Source organism: Sinohyriopsis cumingii, chromosome 3, assembly GCF_028554795.1.
Source record: "Sinohyriopsis cumingii isolate HCF-2022 chromosome 3, ASM2855479v2, whole genome shotgun sequence".
Lineage (NCBI taxonomy): Eukaryota > Metazoa > Mollusca > Bivalvia > Unionida > Unionidae > Sinohyriopsis > Sinohyriopsis cumingii.
This window is the reverse complement of record NC_142963.1, coordinates 76,315,927-76,336,430: the sequence shown is the minus strand read 5'-3', so window position 1 is coordinate 76,336,430 and position 20,504 is coordinate 76,315,927. Positions and strand designations below refer to the sequence as shown.

The window sequence follows — 20,504 nt, the reverse complement described above, 5'->3', positions numbered from 1 at the left end:
TAGTCCACATTTTCAGACCTGATTGACTATGCTTTGAACTGTGGAGTGGAGTGGTATCAGGCCCACTTGGTCCTCTTGTTTTTATTTCAGTTTTAACTTTCAAATTTGATAATGAACTTTCCTTTTTCAAGTTATCAATGCTTCCTCTGCCAATTTCCCTCAAGATGTTCTTTTTTTTATATACAGCTGATTTTTAATATGCACATGTCAGTCTTGAGTACTATCAAGTTAGTCATAATGCACAGAAGACAGCACTAGTTAAAATTTACTCTATGAATAACAAGTGTTGTAAATCTGCTTTGCAGCATTGTAGAGATTATGAATTACTACACACAGACATCGTTTTCCCTTTATTCGTTATGTTTTTTTTTTACAAAATTACAATTCATATACCATATATACTCACTTATAAGTCCCGCTGCAAACAGTTAGACACCGATCTGCATAATGTGCCAGCAGATCAGGATATGTGTTGCTTGTTGTACCAATTAACCCTAATACACTGTATAGATTTACTGGTACATTATATGATGGCAGATCTGGGTCCATGCATTTTGTAGTTTGATCAGACATCTACACAAGTATTTACAATAGTTCAGACTACATTTATCCTTCGTGAAACTCCCTGATAAACAATAAAATTAAGTTCCCAGCTATGACATCATTTCAAACTGTGTATTGTAACTTTAATAATTTGAATGTTCAATCAAGATTTTCACAAAATTAATTTTTAAGGACAATTGTTATACATATGCCTAATGCTATATACATATATACTGAATTAAAAAAATAAATCATAAATTAAACCTGCAGAACTCACATACAAACAGTATGGTGATAGCCACATACATGTGAAATTGTATGTATGATCAGACTACAGGTCACTGTTACATGATGCATTTTGCATAGTGTTAAGTGTGGAATGTAATGTAGAGGTCTCCTGTTATGAGTCAAAGCAGGGAAATGTTACAATACCAAGGCTCACTAATGTATAGTGATCTTGTTAAATACATCACATTTTTGCTAATTTAACAATTTTTGTTTTGGCTTAACTTGGCAGAAACTTGATATAATGTTCACTTTGGTCTTGGTGTGTGTGTGTCTGAATATATACTTTAGATTACATTCACTGTTAAAATTTGTTTGATTAAGCTAAAATTGTTGATGTTTGTTTATGTTCTAGATAAATAGGTGATAGGCATGCTGAATTTGGATTCTATTGTATACCCATATGAAGCTAATTTTACTCGATCATTGATTTGTAACTTTCATATTAAATTATTTTTAAAATGATATACTTCGTTAGTTTGTTTTAAAAAATCATTTGGACCTAAATTAGGTCTTTTATGAAATGAATTAATTAGGTCATTTTATGTACATTTCTCAACATTCTTTTCATTTCCATGCTTCTAATTGTGTTAATTTCTTAAGTGTAATTCATTCATTTTATTTCAGGGTTAAGTGATCCCTATGTTGTGATACAGTTCTGCCCAGAGCATTACTTTACTAATGTGCCCACACAGCAGACAAAAATTGTCAAGAAAACTTTACATCCACTCTTTGAAGAATCCTTTGAATTGTAAGTAACTATATTTAAACACATTCTAGATTTGGTACAGTTATCATAGGCATGGATTTTTATTATTATTTGCCATGAATCGGGTGCTGGAGACAAGATTATCCACCACTCAGTAACAAAATAGCCATAAGAGATATTTTGTGGCACCTGAGCCAGGCACTAAAAGCAAGTTTGTCAACCACTCTACAACAATAGTATATCCCCAAGTGGTCCTGTGTGGCTCACGAGTCAGGTACTGGAGACAAGGTCATCTTCCTCTCAACATAAATAAAAACCCTAAGAGATATTTTATGGTCAGGCACTTGGAGGCAAGGTTATCCACCACTCAAAAAGAATATCCCCAAAGGGTCTATTTTTGTACTTGAGTCAGGCACCAGAGGCAAGGTTATCCACCACTCAACAAGAATAGCTCCAAGGGGTCTTTTGTGGCACCTGAGTTGGGTACTAGAGGCAAGTTTATTCACTGCTCTACAACAAGAGTATAGCCCCAAGAGGCCTTTCGTGGCACACAAGTCGATCACTGGAACCAAGGTGATCGACCACTCAGCAACAATAATAGCCCTCAGAGATCATTATTGGTACATGAATCAGACACTGGAGGCATCCATCACTCTTCAGCAGTAGGCATCCCAAGAGATCTCACATGAATCATGTACCGGAGGCAAGTTCATCTGTAATAAGAATAGCCTTTAGAGGTCTTCAGTGACACATTTTCTTATATCTTTAAGCTCCCACTGCATCTTGATTCAGTCCTATCTGTCCACCCATTCTTTCTTTCTTCCCAAGAAGCCTATAGCTGGGTAGCTCAAAACCAACTCAATGTCAATAAATGAAATTTGACAGGATAACCTCATTAGACTTTTAGGCTGTTTAAATGATTTTTCAGTTTTTTACACACTTGTGAAATTTTTGATTTCTTTTTTCTTTCTAAACCTGAAACCATGCTTGCACAATTAAGCAAACACCACTGAAGGTAAAGAAATGAAAGTGGTCTACATGTTTATACACATATATAAGTTTATATCAGTTTAGATTTTCAAGCCATTGAAGCAGCTTTTCAAATTTTGACAGTTTTTGAATGTTTTGCCTTACAGTGAGTGCATTTGTGTTTTACAAACACAAATAAAGTTTGAAACGACTGCATGTTCTTCCAGTTCGAAAATGTTACTGCAAAGAGAGATAATTGTCATTTTAGTCTTGCACATTATCTCATTAAGACAGTAAGGATTTGTAGATTGATCTTTTTATTAATCTCTCGATCTCTGTATTTTCATTTAGAATGGGATGAATGTTTTAGCAAAGAACAGAAATCTTTATAATACCTGTGTTTATTTTCTTTCTTATCTCCTGAAAGATTTCTTGAGTATTTACTAGTAGTAATTTTTTTACAGTGTACAAGGATATTGATTTTATATCTGCACTTGATGGTGGTCAGCTTTAACACCTTATGAGCATATGATTGGTTACGCAAGTTTTGCAGTTATTTACTGTCTCCATTGTCTCCATGCCAAAAAATGGACATAGTATTCCCATCCATTTATTTGTGTGTGTTTTTCCTTACGTTCTGGTTGTTTTCTTACTCGATCCCTCAGTATCTCAGACCCTGTCTAACCTAGACATAAGAAAATTGGTATATGCATGCATCTTGGGGAAAGTTAGTATACCATGCCAAATATTTTATCAGTGTTACCTAATTTTTACAATTGAGTGACTTGTATTTCATCTTTTTGTCCTACACACCCCAATATTATGGATTTTCTATTTCATGTACATCTGTAAGAATTGGTATGCAGATAAATCTAGATGAAAGTGACTCAGCCATACTAAAACTAGGTCTGTGTGTCATAATTTGTACTCTTGAATGACTTTTGTTTTTTCATTTGTTCATTTATTCATTGCACCTTCAGTATCTTGAACCCTATGTCACTGTCACTCATGAGAATTGGTATGTAACTATGTACTGATAAAAGTAATTCAGCCATACCAAAACGGTGTCACTAAGATCCAATTTAATGCTTGAGCAACTTCGACTTCCAGCTATTTATTCTGCAAACCCACAGTAATCTTTACCAACATTCAGGTAAATAGACATATAGAGAGATCTCAATGAAACTAACTCGACCATACCATAAGTAGGTTAATTTGACCCAATTTCAACAAAACTAAATTATGTTCATTGTTATAACCTCTATTATGTGGTCCCTATTTCACCTGCTCTTAGAAAATTGGCACTTGGACATGACAAAAATAACTCATCCATAAAAAACTAGATCCATTTTCACATTTGAGTATTCTCTGTTTTATGCTGTTAATTTTTAATACTTCTAATATCATGGACCCTATTTCACCTACACATACATATAGACTTGAGAGGTTTCCTCATGCGATGAAGGGTGTCTCCCTTCCCACCCTCACTCGCCAATATCTTCCATCAATGCAAAGCTATTATTTAACTGTTTTATTATTTTCTATTATTGTCACACCTTGCTTCCAGTACAGGATATTTATAGTAATACTGCCTGTAATCACATAACTGAATTGGCATAAGCAGGGCAAGATGATTCAGTTGCTAATTTCAAGCAACATCTCTTTGATTATGTCTGCAGGGTCAGTTGGCTTAAACATTGTGTGTGTGTTATGTGTGTTAAGAAGTAATTTCAAAACGACTTAAGACAAGTAATTATGCTCAGGTTATTAAAGAGCCCAAGCTGTTTAAAACAGGGTAGGTTTGGCTTCACTGTTAGAAGTTTGTTAAGATGTCTTCGTATGCATTATATACTAGTGCTAAAAGCTAAAACCTTAGCAGCCAGAATATACGAAATTCAATGATTGATGGAAAATATCAGGTATTATGACATACATGTATGTATGTATGTATGTGTGTGTATATATATATATATATATATATATATATGGTTTGAGAGGAATCATTTGTTTGGTTTATTTATTGGAATTGCAGCATGCTCATTGACTTTCAACTAAACTATCTGGGATTGCTGTGAATTTATTCAAAAGAGTTTTGGACAATGCCATTGTGATATATCAAGACTGTTGACACTTTATCACATTCAAGGGTATTTGTACATTAGCACATTCAAGACCTGGAATTCATTTGGTACACTCATTTCTTTTGGGCATGTAATAGAACTTTCAGGATTACTTGAATATAATTTTTAATAATGTAACAGTTGGTTTCTTAAATTTTCATTGTATAACTTAAATTATTTGGTAAGTTTTACAAACTTATTAGTTTTGCTTCTTTCTATGGCTTAGTTTAAAACCAAAAAATTTAAACAAACCCTATTTCACTTACTCTTGTGAAACTTGCATTTTATATTAAGGTGTGTAATCCCACTACAGGAGAACTATTGGAAAAATCTCGCTGTTTATACAAGCACATGAACATTACCTGCCACTGATGTGTACATGCATATCTGTTGCATACATACTTGTGCTTTGCCTTCATGGTAACAAGCACTGCTAACTGCTGCAGTAGATCTGTCTATCTAAGTTATGTACATCAGGCTATAGTGACAGATAGATCCTCTCTATGATAAAGAAACAGATGATCTCACTCATCAGTGATGGGCAGTAAAGAACAAGTACAAATACAGTGATGGGCAGTAAAGGACAAGTACAAATACAGTGATGGGCAGTAAAGGACAAGTACAAATACAGTTAAGAAATGATGGTTCTTGCTGTAAAAAGCATCCAGTACCAAAACAATGCAGCTACTGATAGGTTGTTTCTAGAATTTGTACCATCTGAAAGTTAATACAAGGTTTTTGTTGATAATGGAGACCATGGCTTTTGCTAGCAATTTGGAAATGGACTTGCCTGTACAAAATTAATAATTTTTTTAATTTGTTGGTGTTGTCAATGATATTGAGCTGTCGTCTTTGTCCAACCTATGAGAAATTAAAAAGGAATTACATAATTAAGACAGCACATTGTGGGCAAGAGCTCAGCTATAAGCCAACGTGTCACCATTTGAAAGTATTGCCCCTACTTTCATTTTTGAAAAAAGTATGCATGTTAAACTTCCAGCTATTAGAGGTTTCCTCCCAAGTTGAGGCATGTCTCCTATCCCATCAATCATTCACTGAAATCTCTTGCATATAGCAGCAGGGAAGTTCTACAGACCAGACGTTCCAGACCAAATAAAGCCTCCTACGAGAACATTTCCCGTAGAAGCCTCAGATTCCAAAAATAAGCCTTCCTGCGAGAATTAATTTGCGTAAATTCGTTCCCGATTGCAATTTTTGTGTGCAAAATCGATGATTCTGGACAAGGAAAAAACGAAGATTTGGGGGGGGGGGGGGGAATTTATTTCGTCGACGAAGTTTGCAAAGATTTGGCTGCGAGTCTCATTAATAAATTTGATCAAGACCGATTCGATATCTACTACGCGGATCATGAAGATTAATCGTGATGAAATTTGATGAAATTTGCACAGTAAATTTAGTTGTATTAAAATTGTTCCTAACCTGGCTGGAGGAGAAAAATACCGCCGTGATAATGTGCGGAGATCATGGCCAGCCTGATCCGATTGATGGTGAATCTCCTCACGAATGGCTCAGGAACTTTGTTGACTATTATGAGGAAATCGACGCTGATTATAGATCCGATGATATTTTACTGACTGAATTTAAGAAAATAATTCGATTACAACCGAATAAAATTCAATGCGATGTGATGAGAAAAATAATCGACGAGACTCCGATGGATATTTTTCTAAATTTGTGGCGTCCCGATCATTTGATCGTTGCTAGTAGGAAAATTGTTCGCGATGTTATTCAGGAAATGTTATTCAAACTGCATTGCGAGAAATTTCCAACATTACAGGTGCCGTTGTGTTACAGGCCCGCTGATACCAGAAAACAAAATATCAGTGTTACTTTACCCTGCGGAGAGGAAAAGATTTTGGTACTGAACGATATTATTCTTGTTGATATTAATCTTGTTAATGACGCGATCTTATCAGTTTTCAATGGCGTCGATACTCACACGCTGAGAAATATTCATCAGACTTGGTGTAACGGCGATATGGACATAAATAAATTCAAAATTTTCTTCAGCCGCGCCCAGGCAACACCGTACGGTTTCATCACGATTAATCTTCATGATCCGCGTAGTAGATATCGAATCGGTCTTGATCAAATTTATTAATGAGACTCGCAGCCAAATCTTTGCAAACTTCGTCGACGAAATAAATTTCCCCCCCCCCCCAAAATCTTCGCTTTTTCCTTGTCCAGAATCATCGATTTTGCACACAAAAATTGCAATCGGGAACGAATTTACGCAAATTAATTCTCGCAGGAAGGCTTATTTTTGGAATCTGAGGTAAAATTAGGATCAGCAGCCAAATCCTTTGTGCAAAAAACACCAGAATAAATTTCCCCCCCCCAAAAAAATCTTTGTCCAGAATCATCGGAATTTGCACACAAAATTTGCACTCCGGGGCGAATTTACGCAAATTAATTTTCGTGGGAAGGCTTATTTTTGGAATCTGAGGCTTCTACGGAGAAAGTTCGCGTAGGAGGCTTTATTTGGTCTGGAACGTCTGGTCTGTAGAACTTCCCTGCTGCTTGCATATGCAAAACTGTTTTTTTTTTCTTCTTTTAAATTACATTTTGCCACACATTGGTAATACAGTTTAGTATATTATAATAATAATACTGCCTGCGATCACATGACAGAACTGGCTGAAGCAGAGAAAGCCAAGCTGCTAATTTCAAGCAGGATAAAACAATTATCCATCAGCAAGGTCACTTGGCTTCAGCTTTTGATGTTTACAGTCTTGATGGATTACACTGTGTGCAATCGGAAGTAATTCCAAAAGGATTAAAGAGATTAACTGATTATGGTTGTATTACTAAAGTGTTACTGAATATGGTTGTATTACTAAAGAGTTCAGTGGTCTAAATTAATTAGCATTACTTTGATTCACTTCACACAGTAGGTTCTACAGCACTTAACACATTAACCCCTTAATGTTTTTGTCGTTTTCGCCTGAAATTAGAGTAGGAAACACATTTTGAAAGCCATTTCTGAATAAATCCTAATAAATCAACTTCCAGGTGATTTTCCAATAACATAATGCCTAGTTGTGTTAGAAACATTGCTTTTCATTGGCTATTTGAAAACAAAGTCATATGGACAGCGTTCTTTTGCATACCAGGGCCCAGCAACGTGGAATGAATTGCCCACTGAACTTAGACACAAAGACACAGTAATCTCATTCAAGAGCGCTCTCAAAACTCACTTATTTCGACTGCAAGAACAAACTTAAAGATCTAATAATGTTTCCTACCTTAAATATTCTCAGCATGTTTTTTTATGTTTTCTAATTTCATGATGTTTGTTTTTGTAATCATGTTTTTTATGTTATAGGTGTTGTCTAGTATTGTAAAGCACTTAGAGCTTCTAAAGATTAGGCGCTATACAAAGTCCTTATTATTATTATTATTATTATTTGGTTCGCGCATGAGCAAAAGGGTAAAAGTTGGAGTGGTTTTTTTTTTTTTGGTTTTTTTTTTTGCTTAATGGACCCATTATTTCGTATAGAGACCAATCTTTATTCCAAATGCCCATCCTATCCTACTTTTTGCAAAGTTTCATCTGTCTGTTTCCAGTTCATACCAGTCTGCCTTAGATCTGAGACCAAAAAAGTCTAAAATCTGGACACAAAATCGGATTCGGACCACAGCCGAATTTAGGGTGGAAAAAATTGGGTCTGGAAATTGAGATTTTTCCCCTCTGTATTTTGTAGTGCAACTAGAACTTTCAGATTATTTGGTATCTTTGTAGAGCTACATCTGTCTGCTTTGCTATAACACCACCCACTTTAGTGTCTCTTACATGACCTTGACGCTACAGAACTCGGCAGTATGCTACTACCTCCTGCCATGTAAACTCATCACCAAGGGTTAATGTGTTAACATTACTTTGATTCACTTCACACAGTAGGTTCTGCAGCACAACATTACTTTGATTCACTTCACATGATAGGCTCAGCTTTGGTGTTTAAAGTTAATGGAAATCAATCAGAGTGTATATTAGGTGTGATTAAAAGTAAATTGAACAGCAGTAAAGATGTTAATTGATCATGTTGATGGATTATTAAAGAGCTGAAGTGATGGATAAGTGTCAGCTTGCTTCAGTGTTTAGTGTTTACCAAGATGTTTAAGCATGCCTTATCTCCCAATGTTTCAATTCCAGAATCTAAGCAACCAAAATTTCACACAAAATTAAATGATGGCTAAAAACAGGAATTTCATTGGTTGGAATTAAGTTCAAAGGACATGAATATTCTTTATGCCCTTCCCATAAAGCTGGTTTTAAAATCTGCTCTGGTGGCAAGATTGACATTTGTGTCATGCAGAAACCCCCATCTGATGAAAGCATATCATTAATGCAAAGGTAAATATGCCATCACCGAGATCCATGTTTGCAGAATCGGCATCAAATGTGGATAAAGATGTACCTGTCGAGACACTGTTTGCCAGCTTTAAAGCCAAACATTATCTTCCATTTATGATAGCAGATCATTTTTCAAATCTGGACAAAATAATGTTCCCTGTTTCAGAACTTTCTCATAAGTTCTCATACAAATAGATGAAAATTGCAAAAATAATGACCCAAGCTTTGGCTTCTCATTAGGATAAACAAAGGCAAAGACATGTGCTACAAAGACAAAGTTGCCAGTCTCATTGAAATCCTCCCTTTATTGAAGTCAAAACTCCAGACTAAATTTTGCAAATCTCCAAATCCATCCTAAGCAGACTTGTCTAACTCTGTCAAATGTAAGAAAAAAAGATACTTTTTTCTTGAAATATTTTCTCTTGCTTAAGTTTAAAAAAAATTGGAAGTGAACCCAAGTTCTCTCAGGCAACCCACAACACTAATGAAGACATGCAGGTCTTTCTAGGAGGACTGAAGGTAGATTCGCATGCTGCTTTCTAGATATATGTCTATAATGTCAATCTTGGGTCTTCAAGTATATACTAATTAGCTTCATCTTCATGGCCATGCCAGTCACCCATTATTCCACAAATTAGACAAACCAAGTGGATTAAGTTTGTAAAGCTGTCACAGGTATTTGTGTACATTGACCTATTACTTGGTTTAAAATAAATTTCTGACAAATGTATTAGTGTTCAAACAGTGTGTTTGTGTTCAATTCATATGAAATTAATTTGTTTACCAATCTTGTGGAAGTCATATGGACGTAAAAGTCGCACAAAAAGTAGGTAGTGATAGCTTTTATGTTTGCATGGTTTTAGTACATAAAAAAAGTCCGTTATAAGGAAAATAAAAAAAACTAGCATATATCCTCAGGTCATCAGATGAAGCATTGCCATTTGGATCAAGTAGCATCTGAATGGAAGTCAGCTCCCAGACCAGAATGCATGAGTGACATCGGCAGCTTGGCCGCTAAAGAAGCACTAGCAATTACATAAAAACTTAAAGTACTTTAAAAAAAGAACTGTTGCCAACAGACCAACATTTAGGTCAACAGTAAGGTTGAGTGATCTATTTTGCAACTTTAGGAAAAGAATAAAATGAAATTTATAGTCTGAATTAAATCATTTCTATCATTTTTAAGCATTTTAAATTTTTTTCTCAAACGGTTGTGCAAGTTTAGCTAGAAATTCAATTAGGCACTATTAAAATTACAAAAACTTGCCTATAGTGAGTTCATTACCTGAAGCATGTGCTTAGAGTATAATGTCATGTGCAATATTTTATATATTAATCTGTGCAAAATCTGAAATGGGTAAAACTTACTGTATTGTCATCCATATGATGATAAATACATTTGTAACATCTGTGAATTGTCCCATTTCATTTACTTTTTATCTTAATTTCCTGATTCAAAGAAAATCTGACAGCCATGTTTCAGTATGTTGATGGAAATGTGAATTATACATATAAAGATCAGCTTCTGATGAATGAACATGACAATTCATATTCAAATTTAATTACAGTAATGTTTCCCAAAAGCAGTGCTGCCAACCTGGGGCAGCTCTGGTATTTACAGTGATGGATCATGACTACGTTTTCCAAAATGACTTTGCTGGTGAGGTTTACCTTTCCCTGCAAGAGGTCCCTGGGATTGATGGTCAGGAGGTGACAGGTTTTGAGGCACTCAACATCATGTCCTTACCTCTCATGCAGCCTAAAGCTAAAAGTAAGTATAGAAATTTAGGTATCTTGTGTTCACATGTACAGTCTTTGTGTATTTGTTTTGGTTTGGATCAGGTCAATAACAACTAGATCATTGGAGCAGATTTGAGATTTATATTGTATTTGGTGTGTATAATGTGCACCCAAATTTTCCACCACCAGTGAGGGTGCAAGCTCTTAGTTCTGGCATATAAGATTAGGTGTTTCCCGCTAAGAATTTTCCATATTTTGTACTGATGAAGCCCAAAAAAAACTCACTACAAACTTTTTTGGCAAGACTTCAGAAAAGGGACAAATCAGCAAAAGATTACTTATTAACATTTCATTCCACTTATAAAATTTCTTTTAGTTCAAAAAATTGTTTAATCATAGTCAAAGATACAGGGGCCGTGAGTGGCCGAGTGGTTTAAAGCGCCCTCCGTTACGAAAAACTACCATCTCACCTCTGTCTGCATGGGTTCAAGTCTCAGATTCAGCCAATGTGGGTATGTGTGTGTGAGAAAGCTTGCCAGTAGCTTCTTGTGGATCAGTGGTTCTTTCCGGGGACTTCAGAAAAGGAACAAACATTTCATTCCACTTATAAAATTTCTTTTCATTCAAATAATTGTTTAGTCATAGTCAAAGATGCAGGGGCCCCCGAGTGGCCAAGTGGTCTAAAATGCCCTCCATTATAAATCACTGCCATCTCACCTCTGTCTGCGTGGGTTCAAGTCTCGGATTCAGCTAATGTGGGTATGTGAGAAAGCTTGCTAGTAGCTTCTCGTGGGCCGGTGGTTCTTTCCGGGGTTTTCCCAGGTTCTTCCTCCACCATTAATACTGGCCACCATGTATAGCCTATTGTGTGCTGAAAAATGGCGCTAAACCCTACAACAACATCAAAGATGCACTTATTCATTGGTTTCCGCACAAACTGGCAAACTGTCTGCAGGCATTGAAGGGAGCAATTGGAAGTTGTTTTTGAAAATGGCAGACCAGCATAATGTGAAAAGAAAATTGGAAAAAGTTTAAAAATCAAGTACTACCTAGAAATTTCTAAAGATTTTTACTGATATTTGACTATTTATAAAACAGTCTAACAAAGGAATTCATTATGTACACTGTAGTGTGTATATTATATTTTCCTGTCGCACATGGTGGTAGAAGTGATATTAAAACTCATTGAGTGCAGATGCCACAAAGAATGGATCAAAATAAAAGACAAGTCTCTGTCCTCATTTTTAAAGCACAGTGTCTGAAAGTGAGGAAATGCACATGATCCATGCTGAAGTGATAAGTCAGCTTTTGGCTAAGTTAAACTTGCCATTGAATATGACCGATTCATTAAACTGGGATTTAAAGAAATGTTTCTGGACAACAGGGAAGTTAAACTGTTCAGGAATATAGTTAGAAAAGGTAGAGTGATACTGGTTTTGTTAAAAAGTGCTTCTTTTCATGGTAAAAGAAACAAATAATGAAGTATTTTGTCTTTTTCATTAAAGCTAATATATTTCTGGATGAAGATTTTTTAAATTTGTTGAACTCTTAGTTTATAGCTGTTTAACTGACAACTGTTGAAGACTGATTTGGGACTACTGATAAAGCCAGGAAATGCTCAACAGGTCTTAAAATTTTGCTGCATTTTCTTAGTGTACCAGTAGTTCCCAGCTGTAGATTTTCAGTTGTATTCCATGAAAAACTATGGAAAAGCATGGAAAACAATGGAGTATTTGGACTAATATTTCAGGCTCATTCCAGAGTAGGCTGGACAAGCATTGGGGAAAAAAAGACATGAAAAAGCATGGAAAACTGCACAATTCTAACCTGGAACATGCTTGAGTATTCGAACTAATATTCCAGGCTCTGTCCAGGGAAGGCTGGAAAAGCATGGGAAAAAAGACATGGAAAATGCTGGACAATTCAAGCATGGAAAATGCTTGAGATTTTTGACTAATATTCCAGACTCAGTCCAGAGAAGGCTGTTAAAGCATGGGGAAAAAAGACTTGGAAAATGCTAGACAATTCAAGCATGGAAAACACTTAAGTATTTGGACTAATATTCCAGGCTCTGTCCAGGGTAGGCTGGAAAACCATATGAAAAAAAGACATGGAAAAGCATGGAATACTGGCCCCAACAAACCTGTAATTGGCTGGAAGACCATAAAAAATAATTTTCATTTCACTGAGACCCTGACAGGATCCCCATCCCATTTGTTAATGCTGTACACAATTAGGTTAAAAGCTAGAATGTTAGCCATTTAAATTAATTCAGTACTCAAAAAGACTGATAGCCCAATACATGGGGTCCCCTTCACCTGAGAAATTGATTGCACTAATGAAATGTTGAAATTGAATTCAAGATGTTGAAAGACTGGTATATTATTAATATTTATCATATATACCACTTACACCATACTTGGGGCCTCGAGTGGCAGAGTGGTCTAAAACTCTTACCATTACGGATCACTACCATCTCACCTCTGTCTGTGTGTGTTTGTGTCTCGGGCTTGGCCACTGTGAGAAAGCTTGCCATTAGCTTCTCGTGATCTGGTGGTTCTTTCCAGGATTTTTCTGGGTTCTTCCTCCACCATTAATATATACTGGCCACTATAAGCCTGTCTTGTGTTGAATGGGACCAAACAGAACTTTCAAAAAAAGTTTCTGAGACGATTTTTTAAATAAAAGGTCTAAATTGAGGAAAATTGGTTTCAGGTCAGGAGGAAAGCAAAACTCTGCTTTAAACAGAAAACAAGAAAACAATCTTGTTTGAGGGCAGTTAAACACACAAGTTAAACACACAAAATAAAATTAAAAAATAAAAATATCAAGGAAAGATGTGGAAAGAAATTATGGTTCTCAAAATAAACATTAAAATTACAGCTATCAGAAACAGGAAATATAAATGTTGCTGAAAAGTATTCAAATTGTACAAGAAACAAAAAATAAATTATATTGAAATAGAAACAAAGGTTTGTTTCTTTATATCATTAAAGTAATATTTCTTATTGATATTTTTTGTGGAATGTGATTGATCTTACAATCACAAAATCTCACTATATTTTCAGAAATTTTGGCGAAATCTCTGAATTTTCAATCACAAATTTTCACCGATACTTTCTGAAATTTTGGCAGACACTGAAATTTCAGGCACAAAATCTCACTGATCTTTTCTGAAATTTTGGCAAAATCTCTGTGAAATTTCACTGAAATTTGGTGAAATACCATAATTTTGGTGAGAAAAGGACATTTGAATGAATGTCACTGAAATTTCATTCACATTTTCACTAGGGTATGATATTTGTAGAGGTTATTTTAATAGGAAGCAAAAAAACTTATTTCTCAGAGTAAACATCAGATAAAGTCCAAAATCCACCTTGCACAACAAAAATTAAGTCCAGAGTAATATTGTATTCCAGTGGAATGTCTATTTGACATTAGTCTGGAAGTCATGCCAGATATCCAACATTTGCACAGAATATTCACGTCCAAATTGCTCATGCAGAAAACACCAGTGAGAAAATCCAACTTAGAACAAATTTATCATGTGGCAAATTGGAATCAAAGTCCAAAATCTGCAAATGTGAATAGTTGGTTAGTTATTCATTGGCTCACAAAATTTAACAAACTGCACACATGAGCTTGCAAAATCTACCCTAACTGCATACATTGTAAACATGGTTCAGATGTGCAGTTTACAAGAAGCTCATGAGAATTGTTGAAATTTGTCTGCATGGCTAACCCTAATTAATTGAACAGAAGAAAATGCCAAACTTAAAAACTATGTTCTTTTCAGGTTTTCTATGCAGAAATATATTTAAAAAATCCAAACTATCTACACTTTTCCAGGTTTTTTCATGCTGAATAAATTCTATGTCTAAATTGTGCATTCTTTTCCATAGTTTTCCAGGCATATCCATCATTTTCCATGCACAATGTCCAGGGTTTCCATGCTAAATTCTGCAAAATATTTTATTTTTCTATGTGTTTTCCGTATATTTCCATGATATTCCATCTTTTTCTAGAGTATACTATGGAAAAAGTACAGCTGGGTTGGCCAATTTTAGATAGTACACTAATCATTCTTTGACACAATCTTTGAATTGTTTACAATAAATCAGTGCTTGACTGTCTCTCTGGTCTTACCTGTTTATACACGGCACAAATCTTGACCAGTATTTGGAAAATTAATGATACTTAATAATGTTAATGATAATTTCATTGAACCTGTAGTACCCTTAGGAATCATGGGAGATGACACGTCACATGACTGGTCAGTCTTAAGAGAGTACACAGGATAAAAGAAGAAATACAGGGACAGTGGGTGGCTGGGTGAGCCCTAACTTCAATTTCACAAGTACCATTTAATTTTCCAGTTTCATTGAACCTTCCATACTCTAAGGAACCCCATGAGATGCTTAAAGTGTATCCTGTGATAGAAGCATTGTAGGGTAAAGACACAAATCACTGCGCATGTAAATCATGATAATTTACTATGCAGAGAAATTCAACTGAACATGGTAAATGCATGCAATAAATGTACTATCAATGGGTGGGAGCTGATTCAAAGTCTTTCACGCAATGTCAAATATGAGGTGTTAAGTTACTGATAATATTTCAGGAATGTGGAATCTCTGCTCTTATGTCATGTGTTTAGGCTCAAAATATTGTTGCCCAAAAAATCGCCAGATGGTATATTTTGTTGCCAATAAGGGAAAAAGATCGCAATCTCTGAACATCAAAACATTATCCAGTGCTGTTTACATTGGAGCATTGATCATTGTATAGTTGCCAAATAATATCAAATACTATGATTCAGGGCGAGAAATAAAACAAGGAAACAAGTATATTTACAAAGAAAAAATGTATTTGACAATTTCACCCTTATTTTTTTTGTTGATGTGTAGTGTTACCATGATAGACTAAATGCAGTCATGAAAAGATGTCCCCTAAATGTGCCTCTGATGAGAATATTAATATACTACTTGAATTCTAAATAGTTTATTTCAGTTCAAATCAGAACAGAAATTTATTAGATCAATATATTTGTTCTGCAGCAATGCGGTACTTTGCTTTAGAACATGTTTCTAGTCTTGATTTAGATCCATTTCTGGTTAAGTCTCAAAACTGAATGCTAAACAGTGATGTGAGCAAGCATTACATGTATGTATTTCTTCAATAGGGCTAGTACTAGTAAATGACTGAGTTACAAATGTGCATCAGATTTAATATTTTACAAGGAGTAAATATTACACATGTATGTAGTGCCTTTATTCTTTCCTATGATCAGCGTGAAAGAAAACTTTTTATTTCTGTTCTGTATAATGACTTTTCCCCACAACCTTAGAAGAAAAAATAATTAGGTACGAAAATGTGCATAATATGCAATGCAAAATACAGTAGTTAGAAAATCACGTATGTTGCTCAAATGCACATTTAAATGGCAAGACCACATGAAGAAATTTATATGCCACATGAAGGTCTACAATTGACACATTATTTATATTAATAACCCATGCATTGAGATTGTGGTCTAGAGGTTAATTAATGTCCCTAAAGCAAGAAGTTGGCTAACAGGAGACTGTGTTGGTGCATGTTTGAATTTAAACTGCTTATATGTTGAAAGAGATGTTAAGAAATGCATTTATTCTGTACACGCTTAATGTAGGTGTAGTGTTACACGGGGGGAGTGAATGTCCCTCCGTATTTGGTTTTCGTTATCTAGGGGTTGATCGCCCTCGAAGTTATTGCCCGGTTCGAGTAAATGGAAATATAAGTGGTGAAACTTATAGGTGGAATAGATAGAGATCTGAGCAGGTATATAGAACAAACCAACACGAGCCCCCGTACATGTAAACAAACAATTTAATCAATTACATACAAACACTGTGAAATTTCATTACATCAGGAATGTACTCTGCTTTTAGAAATTTAACTTTCACCGAAATACAAAGAAAACGCAAATAGATTAAAATAAGATAGCCAATCTGTTACTGATAGATTTAGTTCATCATAGGATCGAGTGAACAATCGAAGTCAACGTCTTGTATGATTTCATAACCTGCTCGTCCTCAGTCTGTTTTTGCTTCCTCTGTCGCTGTTCAGACCCCTTGGATCTCAGGATGATACTTTCTACCACCCGTCTCAGGACACTCTCAAAATACTTCTTCAGAGATTAATACGTCGCAGGGTTGCGTCACAGGATTATATGTCTCACTGCACTCTTCTCTATGCTTCTCCGTATAGGTCTCAGAATAACATCCCTCATTCATTCTATATGTCTCTGGAGCTATTTTCTCCCTTTGCTGTCAACGTTTTCTCCCTCTAATCGGTAAATTAGTTCGTCGGTTCCTTTCGACAATCGTCCCCCTTTTTGGACACCAGTTGTTTTACGGAAATTTCTTGCAAATTTCCGGAGTCCTACTTTTTGGGTCTCCTCTTGCAGGAAAAGCTTAGGCTGATTAAAATTTGATGCGGGCGATATTAAAACCTATGAAATTTTGTGTTGGAACACGCCCTTTCATTTAACGTACCAATCAGAATCAAATATCTCTGCCGCCTTTTTCCAGAGGCACCAAAGTCAGGGTCAACTTGACCCTGGTAGTTTGAGTAACAGAGTTTCTGCGTTCTCTCAATTGTGACAACTTTACCATGAAAATGAAGTTTTCCTTGTCCTAAATTATCCGCCTGGCTGCTGTATAAACAAATGTTTAATTAGGAACAGAATTCTCCCTCTAAAGGACATTACCGTACACGGTAGTATGGCGATATGATACGCGCTTGTCTCCATAAATCTAATTAATGGTTGTCTGGTCTCAGCTAATGTATTCTTGTTAGATTGACATAAAATTTGCCACTTCACATAGGCCCCTCCTTGAAGAGTAAAATCAGGGATTTTGCTCTCCAAATTTTTGGAGATCTAATCTTGTTCAGTTACACGACCTCAGGTGAACCCTTCACCTCAGACGTCCCTAGTCTACTTAAGCAGTCAGCTCCTACATTCTCGCTGCCTTTAATGTATCGTACCTGGACTTGGTACTGCTGTAGAAATAATGACCATCTCATTAGTCGTCCATTTGTCAACTTAGCTTGAGCTAAATAAGCTAGTGGTTGGTGGTCAGTTTCCAAAATAAATTTTCGGCCATACAAGTAACGATGAAATTTAGTTATCCCAAAGATAATCGCCAAGCATTCTTTCTCAGATACCGAATAATTACGTTCTGCAGTCGACAATTTCCTGCTACTGTAAGCAACTGGGAATAAGCTTCCGTCATGCTCTTGTAATAACACTGCCCCTAAACCTCTATCACACGCGTCAGTATGTAAGACAAAATCTCGGGTCACATCAGGCAATTTCATTACTGCGTCTGACGTCAATCTGTCCTTTAACGTCTGAAATGCTCATTCACATGCGTCTGTCCATACAACTTTAGTCGGAGCTTTTCTTCGAGCTAAGTCAGTCATTATAACTCTCATGTCTATCATAGCTTGAATTTCATTTCCAACCGTTTCTAATTTCGCATAGGGTATCCTCCAACTCCGTCTTGCCAGGTCATTCTGTCAAGACACTTGAATAATCTTGGAGTAACGACTCCACTTCCTTATGTTGCTCTGATGTTAACGTCCCGTCAAGCACAACATCAACGTAGGTTTCTTCCCTCGTCAAAGGACAACTAGGGAGTCGTCGACTTCTTCCGTTACAACTGTAGCTACCACAAACTCTGTGGGTCTTTCTCTTTCACAGTAACGTTTCAGGAGATTCACATGGTACAACTTCTCCTTGTCTCCTACCCGGATACGGTAGTTCTGTCCACCTTTCCTCTCCGTTACCACGAATGGTCCCCTCCATGAGACTTGAAGTTTGTTGTGTTCTAATGGTAGCAACAACAACACCTTGTCACCCACCTCAAAGTGACATTCCTTCGTCCTTTTGTTGTAATATTTGGCTTGAAGTCCCTTGCGTCACAGATTCTCCTGAGCCAATTTCGAAACCTCTTCCAGCTTGTTGCAGAGATCAACAACATATTGGTATGTTATTCACACTTCCTCCGATGCTTTCTCATCCGTCCATAATTGTTTTAACACAGCCATGTGTCACCTAACTGTCCTTCCATATACTAATTCAAAAGGTGAAAAACCCAAACTTGCCTGTGGCACTTCTCGATACGCAAACAGTATCGCGGGAAGGTATCAATCCCAATCCCTAGGTCGACCTTCACATAGCTTCTTCAGAGCCTGTTTCAATGTCCCATTGAAATGCTCCACCAAACCATTACACTGCGGGTGATACAGGGTAGTCGTCATGTGTCTAATAGATAGTAATCTATTTACTTTTTCCATCACCTGGCTCACGAACTGCGTCCCCTGGTCAGTCAGTATCTCCTCAGGGACACCAACTCTAGACCAAACTCCTAACAAGGCCTCAGCCACCGTGACTGAGTCAATGTTCTTCAAGGCCACTGCCTCTGGGTACCGAGTGGCGTAATCTACTATCGTTAATATATAACGATTACCGCTTTCTGCCGCCGGCTTTATCGGACCTACCAAGTCCATCGCCACCCTCGAGAAAGGTTCATCAATCAGTGGGGTGGTTCCTAGTGGCACCGGGCGATGGGAGGTCTTGGGTGCCACCCGCTGACACTTGTCGCTTTGACCCTGACCTTCGCTTCATAGCCCTCATCTCAACAGACCCGACGGATACAGGTGTACATGTCATAGGGTTAGGTTGCGTCAACACATACCTGCACCCTTATATTATATCATGAGACAGTCCCGACAAACATGCTGCTTGAATTCGTCCCTTTACATATGGCGAATCAAGATCAATGCTAACGACCGGAAGCGAATCCTTCTTCCGGTTAGCAAACTGGACTTCAACCGTCTCGCCTGTATAATCCCCAGGCTTGACATACTTACTATCCACCAAGGCAGGATAACTGCAGCCAGTATCATACATTACGGTTGCCCTCTCACCGTTAACCGTAGCTACTGCTGTATTAGTCAACTCCACTGTTTCTTGTCTCTTAACAGTATTTGGAGTTACCGAATTAATCGTTGTCAGACGATACTTCCTACAATCCTTAACGACATGGCCTGGTCTGTTGCAGCCGTAACACACTGGCTCACCTTTCCTCCCCGTGGCATCTTTCTCTACCCCCTGAGTCTTCCCCGACCCACGGAAATGTTCTTGGCTGAGATTTTCGGCCCCTGGCCTCCCACCATTCTGTCCATTCCGTCTTTGGGGTGCCACCTCAGTGGTCTTTCTATGCTCGCCGATTCCATGTCGGTCCCTGCCACGCCAGGTGGTTGGACGCGAGTGCGCACTCTCATAGTGCTCGGCCGTCACGCTTATGTCATCCAAGGTCGAAAAATCACGCTCCGCTAAAAATACTATTAAATCCTTCCTGTACGTACTGAAGACGTGCTCTTTCAAAATTTCTTCGCATATGCCTTCATACGTTAGCGCGGTGCCAGACATTTTCATCCATTTATCAAAAATTACGCGTACTCGGCTATGGAATTGCGCGTGCGTTTCGGTAGCTTTTTTCGACGATTCTCTAGAGTTTCCGGAACGTTTCTGCCGACAGCATATAGTGACGTAGTAGCGCTTTCTTCAGAGCGTCGTAGTCGTCTATCTCCTCCAGTGTCATATTGTGGTAGACGTCTTTCGCGGTTCCCTGTAAGAATGCTGAAACATTGATAGCCCACTGGTCTCTGGGTAGCTGATGAACCAATGCCAACTTTTCAAACTGTGTCAAAAAGT

General features: G+C 37.0%; 1 protein-coding gene across 1 annotated transcript in view; it reads left to right on the top strand.

The window, feature by feature from the left end:
* LOC149803139 (BAI1-associated protein 3-like) overlaps window positions 1-20,504 on the top strand; it is a 349,073-nt gene that overhangs the window by 312,806 nt on the left and 15,763 nt on the right. Inside the window, exons 28-29 of the mRNA XM_089953890.1 lie at window positions 1,456-1,579; window positions 10,570-10,772. Of these exons, the coding sequence (XP_089810016.1) occupies window positions 1,456-1,579; window positions 10,570-10,772 (327 nt within the window). The remainder of the gene's footprint in view (window positions 1-1,455; window positions 1,580-10,569; window positions 10,773-20,504) is intronic.